The 25,006-nt window shown below is 31.4% G+C and overlaps 1 protein-coding gene across 1 annotated transcript; it reads left to right on the top strand.

Annotated features, from left to right (window-relative positions):
- Positions 1-756: 756 nt before the first annotated feature.
- Positions 757-14,122, top strand: LOC114757596 (protein ACCELERATED CELL DEATH 6-like). Its single transcript, XM_028946676.1, has 6 exons — positions 757-761; positions 8,941-9,052; positions 9,361-9,938; positions 10,400-10,910; positions 13,271-13,416; positions 14,042-14,122. The coding sequence occupies exons 3-6, from the start codon at positions 9,507-9,509 to the stop codon at positions 14,120-14,122; spliced, it is 1,170 nt and encodes a 389-aa protein (XP_028802509.1). The 5' UTR covers positions 757-761; positions 8,941-9,052; positions 9,361-9,506.
- Positions 14,123-25,006: the final 10,884 nt, after the last annotated feature.

Below are 25,006 nucleotides of genomic sequence, written 5' to 3'. Positions count from 1 at the left end.
CTTAACTAATTTTAACTGTTTTTTTTATCAACATAATTCGATTATTTGTCTCTTATAATAAGGAACGGAGGGAGTAATATCATGTTATGGGCTTATGGTTGAAAATGACATTTTAGGTTCAAAATGCCCAAAGTCCTATTAATTGTGAATCTCGATTTGAATGCAATAAATTTAGAAAAGTTCTTTTAACCATGATAGACATATTTATTGATTGGTTTAACTCTTTTCTATTATGATTAATTGCATGTGATTTAGGATGCTTATATAACCATGATAGTAGTACTTTTAAATGTTTTACAAAGTCTCTTTCCTATCATGGTTAATTTTTCAATGTTGATTAATTTAAAAGTTTAGTAGTTTTGTTATTACATTCACCCTCCTGCATTTTCTTTTCTCTTAACTCTCAACTTTCTCAGGTCATTTTTCTTTTCATCATAACTCTTTAATTCTCTAGGCCACTTGTTTATCTTTATGACCTTTTTTGTCATTATATCTATGCCAATCTGCCATGCTTTAGGAATTCTCTTAACTTTAGTTGGACTAATCATATTGGGCTTTGTTTGAACTAATGCTCCATTTAAACTTTTTTCAGAACCTTTATCAGAACCTCTATTCTGTTTAAACATTTGCCAGAACCTAGCTTTGATACCAAAATGAAACATCCTTCCTTAAACCCCTTTTGGAATGCATTCGAAGGTGTTACAGTCCAAGCAATTCACGAAATAAACCCGTAGATTAAAAATTTAAAATTTGTTACTCAAGTTATTATCCACTGGTGAATTCTAGATTTTTGGTTTAATTTTGAAAATTCATAACTAATTACAAAAAAAATCATATTGAGGTGGTTCAAAATTCTGTTTGAAGCTATTTTGATTCTTTATAGAAAAAAAATATAAATATGGACTTGATCCTAGCCACTTTACACAATTAATAATTAATTCATAGAATTTTATTATTCATTTGGTAAAAACTGTAGTTTCTAGTTTCTCTGCCCTGACTTTGAGCAGCCATAACTCTTAGTACACACATGCATTTTAAGTGATCTACTATTTTTTTTTTAAAATCTTAGGATATGTAGTTTAAGCATGCCAAATTTCACGAGTATATTCGATCATTTTCCTCACTTTCATAGTGTCACCATTTCATGGCTCATATAGGGATAATTTATCCCTCTAAGTTGCATTAATAATACATAATTAATTCTTTTCATGTATATCCTTGTTCCATCAATGCAATAACCATTCCTATATATCATCATAGTCAATTATACATGCCATTATTATTATTTGTCATCACATAACATCAATGGCACATCAACACACAAGCATACAAGAAAGGTAAGTCCACTACCTTGTAATATTAAGTTTTCTCTTGTTCTCTTTGGCTCCCTTTGCTTCTAACCACCAAGATTCCTTAAACAATCTTTCCATTTCTCTTCTCAAAAAGGCCTTAAAATGCCATTTCCTATTTTCTATAATTTTTTTTGTAATTTTCAGGCATAATTTTCACTTTTACCCTTTTTCGGCCGATAACTTTTCAAAATTATGATTTTGCCTCTGGTTCGGCTTCACCCCATAATACACCTCATTAAGGCCCCTAACATAACCTTTGATCTACATTTATCTCTATTTCTAATTCTTGGGTTTTGAGACTTCACTAGAGTTTCTAATTTTATTTACATTGTTGTCCCTAGAATTTTCTCAATTTGCTGTTTAGTCCCTAAAAACCCTTTAAACTTCTTTTTACATTTTTGGAACTTCAGCTTATAGGGACTTCATAGCTTTCTTATTTTAGGCTATTCCTTGCATTCTTAGGCCCAAAATCTGAGATGTTACAGCTAACATACTCCCTACTAAGATAACATGTATTTATTCAAAGTTCAATTAATAGTTATGTTAATTATACATTTATACCTAACGTCGTTAATTTCTCTGTTTTTACATACAATACTCTGTGGATACATATTGCATGCAATATTCATCCAGTTAGATGGAGAAAATTATGAAAGAGTTGGCAATGACATTGTATTGTCAGTAGGCATAGAATAGATAGACAAGAAGACAATATTGATGTTGATATTTGTCATTTTTTTATTATATTTGTCATAGTTTAATGTCTTGTGCTTTTGGGTTTGGTACTTAGACAATTTTGTTATGGTTTTTGTAAATGGGCAATTTTTATTTTGGTTTAGTACTTGGCCAATTTTGTTTTTCTTCCTCTTGTCGAATTTTCCATTTAGTATAAAGTAAATTGTATGACTTTTGGTTTTTTAAAATATAATATTAATTTCTGTTTCTAATTTGTTGACTGGATTGATATATATACATATGTTCTTTGTTCTCTTGCTACCTCTCGTTTTCAAAATGCAGCAGTTGCTTTTCATTTTTTAAAAGGAGTCTAAAATACTTGACGGTTATTCGATATAGCCATCAAGTGTTTTGGACATATTTGATGGTTATATCAAATAACCATCAAATATAAATAATACTTAAAGTATATTAGAATCTTATATTTATAACTAAAATAAAAATAAAATAAGTTCTTATATAAAGGACTAGGGGTAGTATTAAATGTCTTTAACAAAATAGGCTAAAATGAAGAGGGAAAACTAAAATGGGAATAAAAAAAAAAATGCTTTTTTTCCGTTTCTCCCTCTATAATCGAGATAACTTTTAATCAACTAGGAGCTATCACGTTGTAAAACCAACATCTTTTACATTCGAAGTATGTTTTTAAGAGAATAACAGTGAGATTTTAAGGAGAAAAAATAATTATCAATGAGTCATAATAACAAGTGAGTAGTTATTATTTCCTATCCTAAAACTCGTCATTTCAGGTTACTCGTCATTTCAGGTTACTCTGTTGTCACTGGAACTTTTTAGTGGTTATATTTTTTATTTTGAGATTTCATAACAATTATTCCCACGTGGTTCTTTAGATGGATCTTTAAATCACTTGGTTTTTTGGTGTCCACTTGAACTTGGTGGTTTGGTAGTACTTTGGGATTACGCGTTAATGCTTTTGTGCCTTGGAGTATCTTGGGCTGGATTGCTTCTTGGATGCTTGCTTTTAAATGCTTGCCTCCTGAGCTTTTCACTCTGCCTTTTTACACGATTTATTCTTTCTGGTTAGCTCGAAATCTAGCTAGTTTTGCATGAAAAGAAATTCTCTATCCTGGCCCCTTCTCTCTTTTTATTTTTATTTTAAATCATTAATTTTATTATTCATTTATTTGGGTTAAATTATATGCAGCACTCTAAAATATTTTTTAGTAACACTAATTATCCTAAATTAATTACTTTTCTAGTTTTTAATATAAGACCTAATTGTTCCGTTGATTTTAGTTCTAAATATAAGACCTATGTCTCAAATCTATCAATTTTGTCTAAATTAGCCCTATGGATCTCCCTCAACCATAACTAAGTAGAAGATGGAGAGGATATTAAAAAAGATGAATATGGTGTTTTAGAAAAATATGTCATATTTCTTATAATTAACTAACTTACCTAACTTTCTTAATTTAATCAAATTAATTAAATTGGTCTTATATTAAGAATCAGGAGAGTAATTTTTAGTGTAATGAGAGTATGTTTTTCAGTTAGTTAGGCCACTAGAAGAATATTTTAGCATGTTGAATGTCCTAAAAATTAATTTATGATATTGGGCTCTATTGAGAAAATACTTTAAATGCTGAATTCACTAAAAATTAATTTAGAATACTAAATGTTACTAAAAAAATATTTTAGAATACTGAATGCACTAATAAACATTAATTAATTTAGGATGTTAGATGCTATTAGAAAAATACTTCATGATGCTCAATTCACTAGAAAATAATTAATTTTGGATATTGGTTGTTACTAAAAAAATACTTCAGGATATTGAATGTACTAAAAATTAATTAATTTAGGATCTTTAGTGCTACCAAAACAATACTTCTGGATGCTTGAGTCACAAAAAAAATTAATTTAGGATATTAGGTGTTATTGCAAAAAATACTTTACAATACTGAGTGTACTAAAAATTAATTAATTTAGGATACTGGATAGTTGCTACTAAAAGAATACTTTATAATGATGAATTCACTAAAAAAAATAATTAATTTAGAATACTGGGTATTATTGAAAAAATATTTTGAGATATTGAATGGATTAAAAATTAATTAATTTAGGAAACTGAGTGCTACATAAAAAAAATTTTAGAATGTTAGATGCAAGTTAACCAAAATAAATAAAAAATAAAATTAATAGAATTTAAAATATTTTTGTAATTTTGTGAATAGATTTGTTTTTGTAATTTTGACATAGGTGGGCCCCACTTAATCTGTTTTTAGTTTATTATGAGAATAGAAATAACAAGTTTTCATCTTGATATGTAACGAAGTTGTATACTACTTTCGCTACTTAATATAAAAATTAGTTGGCTAATTTAAATAAATTAAAAAAATAATTATGTTAGTTATTTGTAATAAATAGGTATTATTTTTTCTAAAATATCCTTGTCAATCAAATGTATTAGTTAGAACTATCATTATTATAAGAATTACCTTAACAAAAATGAATAGATATGAGAAATAAAGTGGATTAGAGTATTATATTTATGATCAAAATAAAAGTCAAACCAGCTTTTATATTAAAAACCGGAGGTAAGATTAAATGTTTCTAACAAAATAGGCTAAAATGAGGAGGGAAAACTAAAATGGGAATGAAAAATAAAAACAAATATGCTTATTTTCCGATGCTCCCTTTATTATTTAGTGGCTATCAAGTTGCGAAAGCAATATCTTTCATATTTAGAAGTATGGTCTTAAGAGAATAATAATGAGATTCTAAGAAAAGAAAATAATTACAAACAAGTCTGAGTAATAAGTAAGCAGTTATCATTTCTAATTTTGAAACTTGTTCTTGCATGCTGTTCTGATATCATTGAGACTTTTGTTTATGTTTTTTTATTGGAGATTTCATAACAATTTTCTCTATTTTTGTGGTTCTTTAGATGAGTCTTTAGATCACCTTGTCCACTTGAACTTGGTGGTTTGATAATATTTTGGGATTGCGCATTGATGCCTTTGTGCATTGGAATATCTTGGGCTGGGTTACTTCTTGAATGCTTGCTTCTAAATGCTTGTCTCGAGCTTTTTACTTTGCCTTTTTACATGATTGATTCTTTGTGGCTAGCACAAAGCCAAGCTTGTTTTGCAGGGAAAAAAATTCACTGTCTTACCCCTTTCTTTTTTTTAAAAAAAAAATTAATTTTATTTTTTATTTATTTGGGTTAAATTATATGCAGCACTCTAAAGAGTGTTTTTTAGTAACACCAATTGTTCTAAATTAGTTAATTTTTAGTGTAATAAGAGTATATTTTTCAGTCAGTTAGGCTATTAGAAAAATACTTTAGCATGTTGAATACCCTAAAAATTAATTTATGATACTAGATGATATTGAGAAAATACTTTAGATGCTAAATTCACTAAAAGTTAATTAATTTAGAATACTGAATGTTACTAAAAAAATACTTCCAAATATTGAATGTATTCATAAAAATAAATTATTTTAGGATAGTGGGTGCTACTAAAAAATACTTCAAGGTGTCAGATTTACTAAAAAATGATTAATTTGGATACTTGGTATTACTGAAAAATACTTGAGGATATTAAATATACTAAAAATTAATTAATTTAGGATATTAGGTACTACTGAAAAAAATATTAACTAAGAAAAATTAATTTAGAATACTAAATGTTGTTACAAAAATATTTTAGAATACGGAATGCACTAAAAATTTATTAATTTAGGATAGTCAATGGTTGCTACTGAAAAAATACTTCAAGATAATAGATTCACTAAGAAATAATTAATTTAGGATACTGGTATTATTGGAAAAAGCTTTAAGATATTGAATGAGTTAAAAATTAATTAATTAAAGACATTGAATACTACTAAAAAAATATTTTACAGTGCTAGATATAAGTTAATCTCAAGTAAATAAAAAAAATAAAATTAATAGAAATTTTAAAAAAAAAGAAAAAGGACGAGGGTATTGGGCATACCGTGCTTGGAGGAGATTGGCTGAGCAAGGCATGCAGACCCCTGGGAATGGGGTTGTAAAATTGTGTTTGGTATGGTGTTATATTTGATTAATTTGAAGGGGATAGGTTCATTATTTTCATTTTATAATCAGCCATTAATTGTGAAAACAATATGATACCCTGACCCTAATTCCATTCGTTGAGACTCTTCTAGCAATCACTCTCGCCGTCCGCTTTTCTCTCCTTGCAAACCTGGCCTTTTGTTCTCAATCCAAAGGAAAAAAAACCTTGCCTTTTGTTCTTTCGTTTGTTTTTTTATTTTTTTTGGGTCAGTGCCTTTTGTTCTTTCCTTGCAACCCATATTTGTCATTCTCTGTTTCTGTAAATCCCAATAGTGAAGACGGATTCTCTCAATTTCAAGTTTGAATTCTTCATGACCGCAATTTGCTTGGGGTGTTCTTGTTCTTTCTGTGTGTTCTATATTTCTTTTTACGTCCTATATTTCTTTCTGCGTTCTCTGATTGTTACTAGAATACTAGTCTTATTTCTTCTTCTTTCTGACATTGATGCAGCGGGGTATCTGGGCGATAGAGACGTAAAAGGTGGGTGGGCGAGGGAGACAATGACGACACTGGAGGAGGGAGAAATTAGAGAGGGCCAGGAAGACGACATTGAGGAGATGGGTTAAAGAGAAGGACTCCATGATATAGATCTGGTGAACTTGGATGGGAGAAGGTAAGGGCTAGGGATGGAGTAGAAAGCAGTGACTAGAGATTGAGGAGATGACCATAAAGGCCGATGAGGAAGACGCTCAACAGGGAGAGGACATTTTGGTTTAAAAAAAAAAAAAATCCCAGGATGAGAATTACAATACCAGGGGGAGGGATTGTATTTCCTAATACGGATGAGATTGGGATTGGATCACTCGTTACTCCATACCAGACATAAAAACGTGGGATTAGTCAATCCCAAACCCAAACCCAACCCCTCAATACCAACTACCAAACAGGTTTTGTTTCACTCCTGCAAAAGTATTGGTTTCTTTTGTGTAGTACTAGAGAGCAGCATAGTGATGATAATTAACATTAGAACGAGATTGTTCTAGTGGCTTTTGTCTGCGAACATATTGAAAGGGTGATTACAGTAAACTAATTTGTGACTCTGTTTTTACAGCTGCATATCTCCCAGGAAGGACTGATGTTCCGTGCTTGCATCACTGGCAAAGATGTTCTGAATCCTGAACTTATAAAGGGGTTATGGAGAAAGGGTTCGACGTGAAAACTTATATCCTGCAAAGTTATTTCTGGCAGAAAATTTGGATTTTAAAAACAACTCCCGAAGCTGTATGTCGTGGTGTTAATGGCTTACACAATTTGAATTCAACTGAAGCAGGGTGGTGTCATGTCGTTCATGTATACAGATCAATTACCTCTGCCAGTTCTCTTCAAAGTGCTTTGAGTCAATGCACTAAAATAAAATTTAAATGCTATCATACTGTATTATTTGGCCCTTCTTTTAACTGTATTATATTTGGCCTTAACTTCAAATGCATTGATCGTAGGCTTGTGCTTTTTCTCAAACCTCCACCACACAAAAGCGCTCTCTCCTAGGCCGTACTATTCTTAGTCATACAGGTTAAGGGACCCTATAGTAGGTTTATGCCATGCGGACACTGGGCCAATATATCCAAATTAGAAACGAAGGAAATCTTTTAGTTTTGTGGTCAGCATTGTACATTACCATATATGTCTTTTAGTGTTTAAAAGTCAGAATTTTGTTTTGGAAATAATTGCCTAGGTGTATACATGAGCTGGCACAGTGCTGGGTTCAATGCAGGAGACTCAATTTGATTCCACTTGCTCATGGTCTATCTCTTTATATACCCTCTTCAATCATACACCTTCCTTCAACCACTCCATACGCTTTCACTCTTTCTTATTCATCTGCTTTCTCTCTCTCTCACACTACCTCCACAAATTTGTCTGAAGAAGTAGCGTCCAAGAGTTACTGTTTGAACATTTTACAGGGCTCCCTCAACGGCTATTTTGGAGGTACATATATTACATCCACGCAAAATATTCTCTCATTGTTTTTGGGTTTCATGTCGCTTTCTGTCTTGCAATATGTTGATATTGCTTAGAAGATTGCGTTATTTCTCTTTGTCCTTGTTCTTGGCCGTACTTTTGTTCTTGTTGAAACATTCGGACACTATTTTAAGTTACAAAAGCTGCGGTGCTGTGGCAGTCACAAATTCGAAGTTTTTGTTTCTGATGGATTTCCTAAACGGTTTAGGTTGAGAAAGGAATTGGATGGAGATAACAACCGATAGTGCTACCTCCAGCCAGACAGAAGCCACCAAAATCACATCAATTGAACCTTTTTTTGATCTCAACAACTGTACTATTATCACAATTGCATGCATGGAACCTGAGTTTTACAAAGCTGCAGTAAAAGGTAACACTGATGCCTTTGAAGGGAAGGGTGAGCAAACTGAGTCGATACTAACCCCAAATAAAAATACAATCCTTCATATACACCTCACAAACTAGACCGACAGTGTTTTAGAGACATCTGTGAAAGAGACATTTGTGGAAGAGGTTTTAGGTATGTGTCCTGCACTTCTTTTAAAGACTAATGTCAAGGGTGATACCATACTTCATATAGCAGCAAGGTATGGACATCATAAAACAGTGAAGAAATTAATTGATTATGCTAAACTTCCTCATATCTATGAAGTTGGAGCGGAGAAAAGACTTATAAGAGCAGTAAATGATAAGAAGGACACAGCCTTGGATGAAGCAGCTCGTTATGGTCACAATGAAGTGGGTGGTGTCTTATTAAAGGAGGAACTAGGTCGCGCATAATTTGGTAAAAATGTTGATGGTGAAACTCCACTTTATATTGCTGTTGAGAAACAATATCGGAATGTGGTGGATACAATATTGGATGACAGTAATTCACCACAATATAATGGCCCCAATGGCAGAACCGCTTTGCATGCTGCAGTCCTTCATGGTGACGCAGGTATTTTATTGTATGAGTTTGTAATTTATCATTTATAACAATTTATCTTTCATTTGGATATCTAATTTTCTAGGAATAAAACAACAACAATTAACTTCCATAGTTACATGCTTAAAGTAACTTTTTTTTTTAATTAAAATGAAATAACAAATTCATATAAGCTCTTTGAAATAACAATCATTTTGATAAAATTATGATAGTTACAATTTTAATTAACATTCTGAATTTCAAGAGTGATCATGTGGGAAATTAGCAAATTATTTTTAGATAAAATGAATTGTTGTTTAATTTGATGTTACCTATGACAGGAGTAGTGCGGAAGTTGGTGACAAGAAACTTATCAGCAGCAAAACAAGCAGATGAGAATGGTTGGGTTCCACTTCACTTGGCAGAACTTTGTGTAGATTCAGATGTGGTAGAGGAGTTGGTAAGCAAAGATAGCAGCACGGCACACATGAGAGATAACAAAGGAAGGAAGGCTCTTCACTTTGCAGCAATTATAAATGCAGATACGATGAAAACAATATTAAAATATTGGCCCGATTGTTATGAATTGGTGGATGAACAGGGCTCAAATGCTCTTCACTACACCGCGATGGGAGAAAGTTGTTTCCTATTTACATTGCTAGAACATATCTTTGAAGTTGCGCCACTAATAAGAAACTTGTGCAATGAGAAAGATGACGATGGGAACACACCACTTCACCTCCTTGCCCATCGAGCTCCAGAATGGAAGAAAGACTATGATTCTTATCATCCTCTTTTAGATCCACGGTTACCAAATATGTTTCAGTTCCCAAAAGTGGACAAACTGGCATTTAATAAATATGGTCAAACTGCTCTCGATATTGCTGTTGATGTTGTGCCTCCAGATTCAGCTTCTGAGGTAACAAAACACACAATATATAAATTCATTGACTACATTTATTTTGATATTCTGAGCATTTGCATGCACGCATCGACTTTTCCTCAATATCATGGTATGAACTATGTAACTTAAAATAAGAGTAGAGATTGATAGAATAAAAGAAAATTACTATGCTGTGCATTAGTTTTGTTCGATCTGAGTTCTTAGCTATCACACTCTAAATGAAGAGCCCTTTTATATAGCCTTAATACCCACACGTATAAGTCTAAAACATCCCTTTTCAAGCCTGGTAAGTTATGAGACCTTGATTTTATGTTGTTTTAGTCAAGATCGTAACATCTTTAAATAAGTCTTCCACTAGTTTGATTTGGTTTTTTTAATCTATGTGATTGTATTGATCATGTAAGTATGGTTAAATGCAACTTATTTATTTAGCATTTATAGGCTGAATCCAATTTAATATGTGTTATGCGGTGCAGAATGCAATGTTAAGGAAATTGAAAACTATTGGAGCAAAGTTAGGAGGACGAGTTCTGGATAAGCACCTTAAAGAGAAGAAACAAGAGAAGAGGGCTGTTGGTGGAAAGGAGAAACAATACAAGACAAATAGTCAAGATCTTTTAGCTAGAACAACAACAGCCTACGCTGTAGTGGCAACTTTAATTGCAACGGTGACATTTACTGCAGGATATACATTGCCTGGAGGACTGATTCAAGAAGGGGAACATAAGGGCTCTCCCATATTAAGGTATAATGCAGCTTTCATCGCATTTGTTGTTGCAGATTCTCTCTCATTCATGCTCTCTATTTCTACTGTTTTTTTCCTATTTTTTATATCAACAATTCCAGAAGTTGAGGATGAGGTGGACGAGGAACTTCGTGAATTCCTGCTTAGTACTTGTGGGTTTTTAACCATGGGGGCAATGGCATTTATGATCATAGCATTTGGGACAGGCATATATGTTGTCCTGGGTGTTTCTAAAGGTTTTGGTACTGTCACTCTCTTTGTTGTGTTTTCCTTTTTCTTGGGCCTTTTTATAGTATATATGAGTCTCGAGAAGGACAAAATTTTTTTTTGAGCAACGCTTTATCATTGGTCAAGAAAGAAGGATTGAGTTGCCCAGATTCTGAGTCATTGTAGATGGAACTTTATTTGTTAGTCTGTCTTCAACGTATTTCATGTATGTGCTCTTCTCCCCCAAGTGTTACACATGCACAGTGCAATACCCATATATGTATATGTATGTAGACAATATGCAGACAACAGTAGTAGTCGATGTGACATGTATATTATGAACGTGGGCACCTCTTTGCCCATATACATAAGAAGTGGTCAGAGATCGACTATTTGGAGGTTTCAGTCCTCTTGCAACATCACACACACACACTTGCTCCGATTCTAAATATACTACCTATTTTGTAATATAAATTATATTACAAAATAGGTTTTACATTTAGTTTTGGAGGAGTATATACATATTGCCAACAGTTGCAACATCATATATACATACAATATAGAGAGAGCAAACCTGGCTTAAAAAATATTTACACAGCGTTTTTTCCCATAAATTTTCGCTTCTTTAGTTTAATTTATAGACAAGTTTGGAGGATATATTATAAATTAAAGACAATTTTCTACACACACTGCCTAAAACATATTCAGGTTTGCCCATATATAGCATTTTCCAAAAATCACAAGTGTTGATCAATAAAAAACTCTCCAATCTCTAAATACTTGCACACCTATTAAAAGAATTGGAAACCGCGTGATAACAAGTATCATGGGATGATACTGAAAAATAAGGGGCCTTGTCAAAGTAAAAGTTACTCTTCTGCATAAACTTGGATACTGCAAAGTACCCGCTCTAGTTCTTATTATTTATTATATGATATTTTTAACATTTCCATCCTTCTTAATAAAACAAAGTTGTTATATGTTGAATTGCCCCAAAAAAAAAAAGGACTCTAGAGATTCCATTTCTATACTTAATAATAAAAGAGATGTAAAAGTCAAACCATAAAACTTCCACCCACAATTTACAATATTACTATTAAAATTAGGAGGAAAAGAAAAATCATTGTATCCTTAACACTAAATAAATTGGTCCGTAAAAGAATATAAAAAAACAAGGACTAGGTGAGAGAATACTTTTGAAGTATAAATCGGAGAATAGATGGAAGGAAGCATTTTAATGGGTTTGATTTGAAAAGTAAAGTAGGGTTCAAAGTTTGTAATCAATTTTTTTACTCTTTTATGTTAAATCTTATCTTACTTAAGATTTTTGAACCCCACTTTTCTAATTTTTCAAATCAAACCTATTAAATTTTTTTCTCCATTCTCCTTCACTCCATTTTCCTAGGGACAAATTATTGAGCCAACATTTGTATATGTGGGTCTCATGATAGTGGTTCGACCAATGCCTTTTTTTTTTTTTTGACCAGAGAGTGGTTCGACCAATGCTAAAATACAATCTCAAGGCTTGTGGAAATCAAACTATACTGATACAAATATCACACTAACATTATATTGACCATTCCGTGCACGGATGACAGACATTGTATTGGCTATTACATCCAATAATGCGAGGAACTAGTAAATAAAACTAGGACCAAAAATAAAGTAGACGGGAAGTTTTAACATCCCAAATTTCTAATACTTTATGGAGAGAATTGCTATGAAGTGTCAAATAGAGAATATAATTACTAAAAGCAGAGCAATCTGTGCTGAGAAGTTCTAGAGCAAAAAATAACAATTGATCATTTATCATTGAAACTTAATAATAATTTTTTTTTATAGATCTCATTATAATTCTCCCTATTTTCTTTTTCATTCCTTGTCTATGCGAGTTCTATTATTACTATTTTTGTTTCATAATATCCCACCCGTGTGGCTATATTAACAATATCATTCTTAGTAGAGTGTAGAAAATTTTCTCTGTTTTATAAAATAGACGAAAATATCCTTCACAATTTTTATAACTTATTTCATTTTAAGCTAAAATATACATTTAGTTCTTTAACTTTATATAGGATTTCAATTTAATCTCTTAATTTTAAAACATACTTTTACTTAACTTTAAAAAGCATACTTTTAGTTTTTTAATCTTAAAATTGTTAACAAAAAATCATGATGTTGAGATGTTAAATATTAATAAAATATTTTCAGATGCTAGCAAATTAAGTTTAATTTTCAAAATAATCATAATTGTTATAAAAAAAATTATTTAAACTAATAGTTTCAGGATTAAAGGACTAAAAATATTCTTTTTAAAGTTAAGGGATTAAATTAAAAGCTTAGATAAAGTTAAAAGACCAAATATATACTTTAGTTTTTATTTTATTTTCTTTAGTTTCATATGTATGCCTCAACGCATCTTCCCCACCCCAGCTGGCGCGCTCTGCTCTCGCCCTCTGTGCATGCACAATTCCTCAATCTCTCTCCCTCGACGCGCACACACTGTTGCCTCAACGTGGCTTTGATGGTATGGAGCGTTCAGTGAGTGGGGGAATCGGAAGGGGGTGGCGATAACTTGGGAAAACAGAGGAGTACCAGATTGGCGACGACGATTCTGTTGAGTGTTGGGAGGAATGCTACTTGGAGTGCAACAACCGAAGATCATCTTTGGGTACCTCCACGTTGAATTGGAGGGTCAATACGCGGGCGTTACTCCCTGAAATTTTATGAATTTTAGCCACTATTATAATTTATTATGTCAATTAAGAGAATGTGCCGGCAAGAAACCAAAAAAAAAAAAAAAAAAAAAAAGAAAAAGAAAAAGAAAAGAAGAAAACTCACTTGTGAACAATCCAATTAAATGAAAAATATAAATAAACTGAAGTCTGAAATTTCATATATGCTTTTATAATTGTGATATATCCTACTAGATAATCATCATGATCACGGTCTGCAGTGGCAAGAAATGCACTGGCTAGTATGTCTTTATATCATGACATTGAGAAGCTTTGAGAATTACTCTATTTACTTTCACAAGAAAGCTGCATATTTCTAGTGATTTTCCCTTATGCTTGTGAATTACGTTTTTATTTTGCCTTTTTCCCCCCTTTTATCCTTACCTATTACATGGTTTGCTCTATTTTCTTTTATGATTTTTGCATTCTAGTGGAAGGCCTTGAGGGAATCTCATGTAGTTTTTCTGAACCCACCTGATCCTCTCTTGTGCGGCGGTGTCAAGCTCTTGTGACAGCCACGAGGACTGGTGGTGAGAGCAGTTGATGAAGTTTAAGCATGAGGAGATAGCTAAAAGACTTGTATAACACAAGTATCAGCTGTGAAGTTTGTGGTTGCACTTGTATTAGATACATTTATATTGTTTTAGTATGGTTTGACATTGTTATTGTAACTTTTGAGTACTTATATAACACTTGTTATTAATATATATTGAGATTTGGATTATTATATTTTTACTCAAATTCTTCTTTGAGGATGTATTTATATAAAGATAATAAATATAGGGCATTTTTTTGTTGGATTTGATTTTAAAAAAATCACTTCCAATCCAACAAAAAATGCTTCCTTTTTTTTTAATATTACTTTTTACTTCTGTTTTTAGGCAAACAGAAGTGAAATATTTATCACTTTTTACTTCTTCTTCCTTTTTTTTCCCCCCCTAGAAACAAATGTGAAAAAGTAGCACTTTTCACTTACATTCGTCTAGACAGGATGGGATGTGACCGGGACAAGCTCATCCTGGTCCCGTCTGGACGAACAAGAACAGGATAGAAAATCTGTTCCCTGTCCCGTCCCTTCTCAGTGCTATCCTTGTCCTGATAGGAAGGGGATGAAACTGGGGCGGGATCGGGACGTCCTTTTTTTAAAATATTTTTTGTTTTGTGGTTAGACCTATTGCAATGGATTTTGGTTGTTTTTCTCTTTCTATTTTTAATTCTTTGGGCCTAGCCCTTCTGAAAGCATCTTTTTTTTTTTTGAAGTTTTTTTGGGCTTAGCTCTCTTAAAGAAAAGTCTAAATAAATAATAATCAGTAACATTATAATTCCAAAATTTATTTTCACTATTTCAAAAATCATAAGCAACTATACAAACTCTAAATAAATAATAACCATTCAACTACATATATCTTGAAAGCTATAAATATAAACATTTTGTATTACACATGTCTTAAACATTTTGTATTTTTAACATTTAATAATTATAATATGATAGAAAATAAAAAATATTACTATTGGGATGGGATCGGGATGAGACAACCCTGTTCTATGTCCCGTTCTGTCCCGATCTTATTTTTTGTTCAGTCCCGACCCGATATGGCCGGGACTGGGATGGGTCAACTTAGACGGGTCTATTTGAACACCATTGTGTTTCTATAAAAACAGATGTGAAAAGTAACATTTTCACTTCTGTTTCTATGAAAACAAACATGAAAAGCAGTACTTTTTATGTCTATTTTTGAATAGACAAAAAAAGTTGAACTTTTCTCGTCTATTCGAAATAGAAGTAAAATGTGGGGCACTTATTAATTACATCCATTCTTTTTATGTTCCCCTAAAAGAAAAGTAAAAAATCCTCCAAAATAGAGGTAAAGAGTCTCTGCTATAGCAGTGAACGCTATGAGAAGCGGTGACAATCTTTTCAATTTGAATCGTTCGTTGTAGAAGAGGAAGAAGGCTTAGGTATTAAAACGTTGATTGGTTCCTAATTTGGACGCTGCATCCACATTGATTCAATTCTTTTTTAGTGTATAAATTTATTGACGGTTCTTCTAATAAACTTAATCCTGCAGGTGCTTATTGCATTGCTTATAAGGCAAGGAAGAAGAATGATGGAGCCACAGTTCTCCTTGAATGTGTCCATCAAAACACACCTTTCTATCTCTTAAATCATTGAGGGACTATATAATCTTTGTTGATTGGAATATGCCAAAAAGAGGAAGAAGGATGGAGCCACAGTTGTCCTTGAATGTATCCATCAAAACACACCTTTCTATCTCTTAAATCATTGAGGGGCTATATAATCTTTGTTGATTGGAATATGCCAAAAATCTGAGCTCACTGGAACAACGTAAATGAGCATACAAACATAGCAGTGTGATGGGTGGCGGCGATGGAGACGAAGAAAGCGCGGGATGGCAAGGCAATTAAATATGAAGGTGGGTGAATGAACCTGTTTTTAGCTTCTGAGCAATGGTGAATGATGGAAGAGGAATGAATTTTTTTCGTTTTAGAGAAAGAGCAAATGAAGGAGAGAGGCAGGGGCGGGAGAGAGGAAGGAACCGTGTCTCAATTTTTATCCTACCCCAGTAGCTACGTCAGCATAAGTAAGTCAAAAGGAATTAGCGGTCAAGTTTCTGTTAACTTCGGGGCATATTTGCTACAAAATTAAACTTCCAAGGCATTTTAGAGCCAAAAAAAACTTTCGGGTGTTAAATGTTGCTCTGCGTACACTTCTGGATTATTTTAGCACCTTATCCGATAATTAAAAAAATTACCGTTTTCTATTATTTTAAAATGAACTCATGCCCTAGTCCTTCATGCCGTGCTTCACAGTAGAGGTGCTAATATGGGTTAACCTACAGCTTGTGGGTTGGCTCATGACGAGTTAGAATTAGGCAGTAAGGATTGACAAGGCCTTGTATAATGGCGGATTGGCTCCCGCCATAGTATGTTGATGACTGAATGTGCAGGTTGAAAAGACCTTGTGTAATGGTAAATTGGCTTCGGCCATAGTGGGTTGCCAACTATTATTTTCTTTTTTTAAAATAGTTTTTTCTTATACAATATAAACTAAATATGATGAAATTTTTGTCTTTCTTTCAAATACTTGATTGAAAACATCAAATAAATGATGTAGGCAATTTTTTAATTTTTTAGCTAGGATATAAAATATAATAATTAATAATTAATAAAATTAAAAAATAAATAAATGCAAGTTAGCCCTCCTTGTGGGCTAGGTAGTGTGGGTTAAAAAGTTTTGTTTGTTAGCTTAGTTAGTTTCTAACTAACCCTAACTCGCCATTATTGATGGGTTTAACCCATATTACCAGTTCTGCTTCACAGCATTTGGATTTTTCTACCAAAAACTACATCATTTTAGGGTAAAATAGTGGATGGTGAGTAGTGGCTTGAAGTGTTTTTTTTGTTTTGTTTTTTGTATTCAAAATTTTGGAATATTTTTTCAATAGCGCCTAGTATATAGCATTTGACACCCTAAGATCATTTTCAAAATATCCAGTAATATGAATTTTTAATAATATCCAGTAATATTTTTTAGTAATGCTTAGTATCTTAGGTTTAAAGTGTATGTTGCTACTGAGAAAAATATTTTAAGAATAAAATTCCATTAAAAATCACTTTAACACTTCTATTAAAAAAAAAATCTTATGATGTTTAATGCCATAACAATTATTTTAATATATTAGATGCCATTAAAAAATATTTTAAAATATTAGATGCCAACTAATAATCATTATACTCTTGAAAACTTGTAATACCCACTTCATTTAAAAATGAGTCGGGTATAATATTATGATATTTAAATATATTCAATTAATGGGATTTGAATAATACTCCCTCCGTTCCTTATTATAAGAGACATTTGATGCTTATGGCATGTTCCTATATATAAGAGACACTTAAAAGTTGTCTCTATTTTTTTATATTGATTTCTTATTTTACTCCTACTCCAACTCATACTCTCTCTCCCTCCCACTTCTCTTTCTTTTAATAATTTAATTGTTCTCTCTCATACTCTCTCTCCTTATTAATGGGGGCATTGTTGGAAAAAATATTATACTTTTTACACATTAATTGTCCTCAACTAATTTTAACTGTTTTTTTTATCAACGTAATTTGGTTATTTGTCTCTTATAATAAGGAACGGAGGGAGTATTTTGATTGGGATTTGGGTATATTGAATTAAATGAGAAGTATCATTATTAAATGGGATTTTAATTGGAGGCTTAAATGAAGAAATCAATAATTAATTTTGAATTTGAATAATATCTTTGAATATATTGAATTAAATGGGAAGTATCATAATCAAATAATGGGAAAATTGCAAATAAAGACTCCAAATATATAAAATTGCGATTTGGGACCATCAAGTGAGAAAATAGCAAATAAAGACCCCAAATATGTAAAATTGCGATTTGGAACCATCAAGTGAGAAAATAGCAAATAAAGACCCGATTTTATTTTTGCAATTATGAAATGTGGATGAAATGTCTAAAATGCCCCTCAACCAAATTATAATTTGGTTTACTAAAATTTTCATTCACTGAAGTGAACTTGTCATTTGGCATACCCTCAGCCAAATTGTGATTTGATCTACTGAAATTGTCATTTTTTATGGTCAACTTGTTATTTGGCTAAGAGGCATTTCAGACATTTCACCATAATTTCATATTTACAAAAATAGGATCTGGTTTTTATTTACTATTTTCTAAATTAAGAGTCCCAGATCATAATTTTACATATTCAGGGGTCTTTATTTGTAATTTTTCCTAAATAATACATCAGTTGGGGTTTAAATGAAGAAATAAATAAATAATTTTAAATTTTTATATGTTTTTTCTAATTTCTGAATATCTAATTCAAATATCATTTGAATGAATAAAAAAATCACACTTCTATAAGAAGTGAATCTTGAGCTACCTTAAATAATATAATTTATTAGAATTTAAAATTTAATCAAATATTCTAATCCGTGCAATGCGTGGGAGAAAATTTTCTAGTTATTCTTAAAACATGTAATATCCGATTCGTTTAAAAATGAGTCAAGTATGATATTATGGGATCTATGTTAGATATGATTAGTTTTGATGATGTCAAATAATAGAGCAAAAAGTTTGCATAAATTGTTTACCTCATATTTTGACTAACTATCATACTTAATATCTTTTGTAGTTTCCTCAAGAAAAGAAAAGAGTTTGAACTTTGAGTTGTCGAGAATGATCAAGAGGAAGAAGAAGAAGAGAGATTGAGAAAAGAACTTGCAAGATCGAATGGAAATATCAAGATTCAAGTTCATAGATTTGATGTTAAAGGTTGTTATGCTCAATCAGAAGTTTGGATGGCTCAGTCGGAAGCTAAAATATACAACCGGGAAATTATACCATCATATATTGAGTCACCCTTCATATAAACATGGAAAATAAGCTTCAGAGGTGATTTTCATGGGCAATTATCGATCACTTGATCGATCATCCATTTATCGATCAAGTTATCGATAAAATGCATCCTCTGTTATGCTCTGTTCTTCGTTCAGCTCTGACATAGGTTCGGTATTTCTTCAATATCTCTCAAACCACAAATCCGTTTGAGGCGAAACTTAATTCATATGAAACTAGACTCAGAACACGGTTCATGGACACCAAAATCAACTTCAAAGAGTTTCATATGAGGGAGATATATTGCTCGAAACATTGCAGTAAGGATTAACGCCTTGATTCCGACCTTTAGTCATTGTGATGAAGATAACTTTTCAACCACAACGAATTTTTGGGTGATTCTTGTTGCATTAGAAAGTAGACTCAAAGAGCTTTCTGGGGATAGGTCATTTGCAAAATTTGGAGTTGAATTGGAAGAGTTATGATCACTCAAAGTTGACCTTCGTTCTGCTTGAATCAGACTTCGAATTTATTGAGGCAAAGACCAGAAGTTCTACATTGATTGATTAATCTCTCAAACAACATACTACTCAAACATGTTATTGAGTAAAAGCACTAGAAGAAATGAGGAAATGAAAAGCCATTATCAGATGTTACTTTAGCCTGATCAAGCAACTACATATTCGATCATTTTATCGAGTTCCTGGTACTATCTCTTTAATTCTTCTCTTTTATCTTCATATGCATTATTGAGGTTTTATAACCTATTGGATAAATGGTTTTCGGATAACATTATGGATAGATGTATTTATCGATCACTTGATCGATAAACAAAGTTAACGTTATGGATAAATAGGCATTTATCGATAGCATGATCGATAAATAGATTATCGATGAGAAGACAGATAAATGGTAATGCGTTCTACTCATTCTATGTTTTGCTTTAGTCTCCATTTATCGATTACCTCATCGATCAGTTATTTATCGATAATATGATCTATCATTGCTCTTACATGTCTACCCTGTTTTTCACGTAACATGATCGATAAATCAGTTCTTTGAATTTACAGGATTAAATCTCCTTGTTTTACTTTATCGATAACTTTATCGATCACTCATTAATCGATCACCTATTCGATCAACCTACATAGCATGTGTTTTCTCCGAATATACTTTTGCTTATTGTTTATCGATAAGGTTATCTATTATTTGTTTATCGATAATGTGTTCGATTATTATTGGTTTAATATCTGTTTCTATAATACTTTGTTTATCGATAACCTTATCCATCATCCATTTATTGATAATGTGTTCGATCATTATTTGCTTTAATATCTGTTTCTATAACACCTTGTTTATCGATAGCATGATCGATCAACAAGTTTTCGATCACTTGCTCGATCATTGTACAAGTTCATTTCATAACAGCATTTCACGGTGATTTCGAAATCTTTTATCTTTTTATCTTTAAGCTTTTCTCAGCCTTCCCTTTACACATCTCTCTATTAAAAGGATACGAAGGCAAACATAACTTGAAAAGGCTTATTCTTGCATAAATCATTTAAAGCTCACTGTGTTCATGTTTCTTCATTTATCGATCATTTGTTCGATCATCATATGATCCATAATCTATTCGATAATTGCATCTATCTGCTATATCTTTTCTTCATGTAATTAATCGATAATATAATCGATCAAAGCTTTATCGATCAAGACATCGATCAAGTAAGTTCATCTTACGTTTTGAATATCTAAATATCTGATGATTGATTCCATGTTTTCCAACTTATAGTTTCTAAGATTATCAGATACTTATCACTTGATCTGAGGAAGATTATTTCAGATAAAGAGCCACAACGAATTTATGATGTGAAGAATCGACGTTCATCAGAAGCTTCCAACAGCTAGTTTCAACGGTCATATTCTTCAAGCCAAACGGGAAGAAAAAGCTCAATGGTCAACTACCTAACATCATCTATAAATAGAAGAGCATTCAAAACAAGAAAAAAAAAAAAAAGAAGAAAAGAGAAGAGTCCGAGCTTACAACATCAAATGCTAAAATGCCGAATCAACATATTGTCATTTAGAGCTCTGAAAGAAAACTCCCTGTCTCTGTACTTCATAGATTAAAACTTATGTATTCGTAAGATAGAGAGGAGAGTTTCCCAAACGTGCTTAAGAGTCGTCTATCACTTCTTTGAGAGAAGAAATATTCAATCTTCATTATCATTATTAGATTGTATCCTTACGGTGTGTAAGGGGGAGTATTACCTCAGTGAGAGGTTGTTGTTGAATTAGATTGGTTAGTCGAACGATTGTAAGTGGCGACACAAGTGCCCGGATCAAACTTGTGGTTGTAGCGGTTCTCAAGTACCCGTGTTAAACCTGAGGGAAATAGTCGATTGAAAATCTCAGGGGGAGCCTGGGGACTGGACGTAGGTCAGTGAAGACCGAACCAGGATAAATAACTGTTTGCATCTTCTCTTCCCTTACCTCTTTATATTTCCAGCTAAACTATTTTACTACTGTGATTATGCTTATCTCGATTCATTGTTTTTATACTTAGAATTTCTTATGAATTTCATTACATTGTGAAAAGATTTTTAATTTTAATCAACACCCAATTCACCCCCCTCTTGGGTGTTCAGCCATTCCAACAATCTAAATATATTCAATTAATGTGATCTAAATAATATTTTGATTAAAATTTGAATATACTGAATTAAATAAAAAACACTATAAATAAATAAAATTTTAATTAGAGGCTCAAATGAAAAAATTTAATAATTAATTTTGAATTTGAATAACATCTTGATTAGCATTTTAATATATTAAATTAAATGGGGAGTATCCTAATTAAATAATATGTCAATTGGACACTTAAATGGAGAAATAAATAACTAATTTCAAATTTTTATCAATTCTCCCTAAATTCCGCATCTCTAATTCAAATTCTATTTGAATGAATAAAAAAAAATATTCTTATAAAAAAGTAAATCTTGAGCCACCTAAAATAGTGTAATTTATTAGAATTTAAAATTTATTCAAATACACTAATCCGGGCCGGGGGAATTTTCTAGTTCTTTGGAAAGAAAACAAGTACTACTCACTAACTACATTTTACCTGGGTAGAAATAAAACCATAATTTTAAAATTACTTTTATGATATACGAAGTAAATATATGGAGGAATTTGTCTCGATTTGTAAAAAAGTGCTTCTAAGAAGTGCTTTTGAGGTTATGCAAACACTCCCTAAAACGATGTAGTTTTGTGGTAAAGGAGAGCTGTTAGATTAGTCTTCCTCATGCTTCCCTTGTCCACTTCAAACTCATATAATCAGGGCATTGTCTAGTCTCAGGAACATCAATCTAAAGTATTTTTATTACTATTTTAGTCTTTTTTAATTGTCACTTATAGAAAGGAATTTTGATTCTTTTTATTTGTCGCTTATTCCATTTTTAATGATTAATTTTCAATTCTATCTCTCTTAATTAAGGGAGACAAATGTAAAGGTAAAAAGAGAGAATGGATAAAAAAAAATATACTAGTATTTAATAAGAGTAAAAGTGGAAGATTTTATATATCTAATGATTTTCTTGGTAGTAAGAAACTATTACAAGTGAAATTGAAAAAGACCACATTGGTATTTTGAAAAGAAGCTACCTAGGACCCACAAACCTTCCCCCCCTTTTGACCTTGACTTTTTGTCACATTCTTTATATTACTTTTATTTTATCTTTCTCATAAAAACCTTGGCTCCTTTTATAAGATCTCACTTGTGGTTGTCTAAATATTTAATATGTTTTTATTATTTTTGTCACCAATTAATTCTATATATTACATTAATTAAAAAGTTTACTACATTAACTTTCATACTTTTTCCCTTTTACTTATCCCTTATAAATAAGGGCATACTTGAAAAAAAAAAATCCATTTTTCACATTTTTATTACTTTTTACTAATTTTAACTATTTTTTAAACCATGTAATTTAGTTATCAGGCTCAAATAAAAAAAAAATCAGGGGGAGTATTTTTTTTTAAAGAATGGGCTTACCGGCTTAGTAAGATGCAAATTGAAAACTTTGTTAATTTTCATGTAGAGTTAATTAATTATATTTAAACAGGTCTTTAATTCTGTTGGAAATATTGCAAATCACTTATGAAAGAAGTCATTAATTAAACTATTTAACATGTAATTTGTAGTTTAAATTGAACTATAAATTAGATCTTATATTAAAGAGGAAGTATATAGTATTACATGAAATAATTGTTACATTCCTTTATATATATTAATTTTATTTAATGTAATTTTGTTTATATTTTTAAAGAATGGGGTTAATAAGAGAAAAATTAACACTTTGTTAATTTTCATGTATTGTTGATAAGTTTTAAACCACTTTTTAATTCTGGTAAAAAATATTGAAAATGACTTGTAAAAAAGGTAAAGAAAGTAATTAATTAAATGATCTAACATATAGTATTATTCATGTGCAATGAACAAATAACTTATATATATATATATATATATCCATAATCATATACTCCCTCTGTTCCTTATTATAAGAGACATTTGATGCTTATGGCATGTTCCTATATATAAGAGACACTTAAAAGTTGTCTCTACTTTTTTGTGTTGATTTTTTATTTTACCCATATTTATTGTCTTCAACTCACACTCTCTCTCCTTCCCACTTCTCTTTCTTTTAATAATTTACCATTGTTCTCTCTCATGTTCTCTCTCCTTATTAATGAGGGTATTCTTAGAAAAAAATGATACTTTTTACACATTGATTGTTCTTAACTAATTTTAACTGTTTTTTTGATCAACGTAATTCGGTTATTCGTCTCTTATAATAAGGAACGGAGGGAGTATATCATAGTGAATTTTTTTTATCTCCTTAACCGACAATGATGTCTTAAGTATCAAAATAAGTTAATAAAGTTATACCACATACAACAATTAGTTTAAACAAATCTTTAAAGCATTGCAACCAAACTAAATGCACATGTCTTTCTATTTGTATGTATGATATCAGGCATCTCTTTTAAAGCTCTTTTTTTTTTTAATGAATTTAAACCCTTTCCCCCCAATTTAGAAAAACAATAGAGCACCTAAAGGTAAAAGAATAAGGTGAAACATTATAGAAATTCAATTGGCACATGAAAAAAAAAGGACTTAAATTGGCTAGATTATTAGTTCCTTTGTTTATGGATTTTTTTTTTTAATCATGAATTTGTCTAAAAAGTAATTATAGAGAGGCGCGAAAGGCGCCATCTGGTGGGAGCTAGCCTTTGATTCATTAAAGTTAAACTGCTTGACATTTGGTTCCAAAATTATTTGCTTTTTTTCTGTATTTAATTATCCAGTGTAAAGGTTTACCCCTGATTTTATTTCTCAAATGCACTCAACACCTCAATTTTTTTAGTGTTGCAATTTCACCTATAATCCCTTTTTTTTGTTCAATTTTACTCATGATTTTTTAGTACACTTGAGAAATAAGATTAGAGATAAAATTGCACCAATAAAAAGATCAAATGTAAAATTACACTACTAAAAAATTGGGGTGCTCAATGCAACTAAGCATGCTGTCTTTAATTTTTCATCCACATGCCACTTTAGATTTATGATATTTTACTGCTATACAAGCATTTGAATCTTGGTACAATAGAAAAATACCATAGCGTTTTCTTCGGACTCTTCCTGTTCTCTTAGTAGCGTGATGCATTAAACTTAGGACATTCAGTTAGTAACTTATATTCCTTCCTAAACAAAATATAATCATTGGGACAAGCGTGCACTTTCTTATAGCTTAGGCTGACAGAGTGCAACACTTATTTTACATCATACGTTTTGCTTAGAAGCTCATCTTCCTTCAATAGCATTTGTTTCATAAGCAAAAGCAATTTTGCGAAGCTTGTGTTACTTCAACTATTTCTTGCCTTCAAGTTACACAATTTCAGAACTACAAACAATTTTGTGAACTCAATATAACATTCATACAA

The sequence above is a fragment of the Neltuma alba genome, unplaced genomic scaffold (assembly GCF_004799145.2).
Source record: "Neltuma alba isolate B1F8T4 unplaced genomic scaffold, ASM479914v2 tig00001496_pilon, whole genome shotgun sequence".
Taxonomy (NCBI): Eukaryota; Viridiplantae; Streptophyta; class Magnoliopsida; order Fabales; family Fabaceae; genus Neltuma; species Neltuma alba.
This window is presented reverse-complemented; position numbering and strand designations above follow the sequence as displayed.

Excerpts from the sequence above, each read along its gene's own strand:
- LOC114757596 (XM_028946676.1), top strand. The coding sequence starts at position 9,507 with ATGAGAGATAACAAAGGAAGGAAGGCTCTTCACTTTGCAGCAATTATA. Across the intron at positions 9,939-10,399 it reads CTCCAGATTCAGCTTCTGAG|AATGCAATGTTAAGGAAATT; the intron begins GTAACAAAACAC and ends TATGCGGTGCAG. Across the intron at positions 13,417-14,041 it reads TTGATGGTATGGAGCGTTCA|TGGAAGGCCTTGAGGGAATC; the intron begins GTGAGTGGGGGA and ends TTTGCATTCTAG.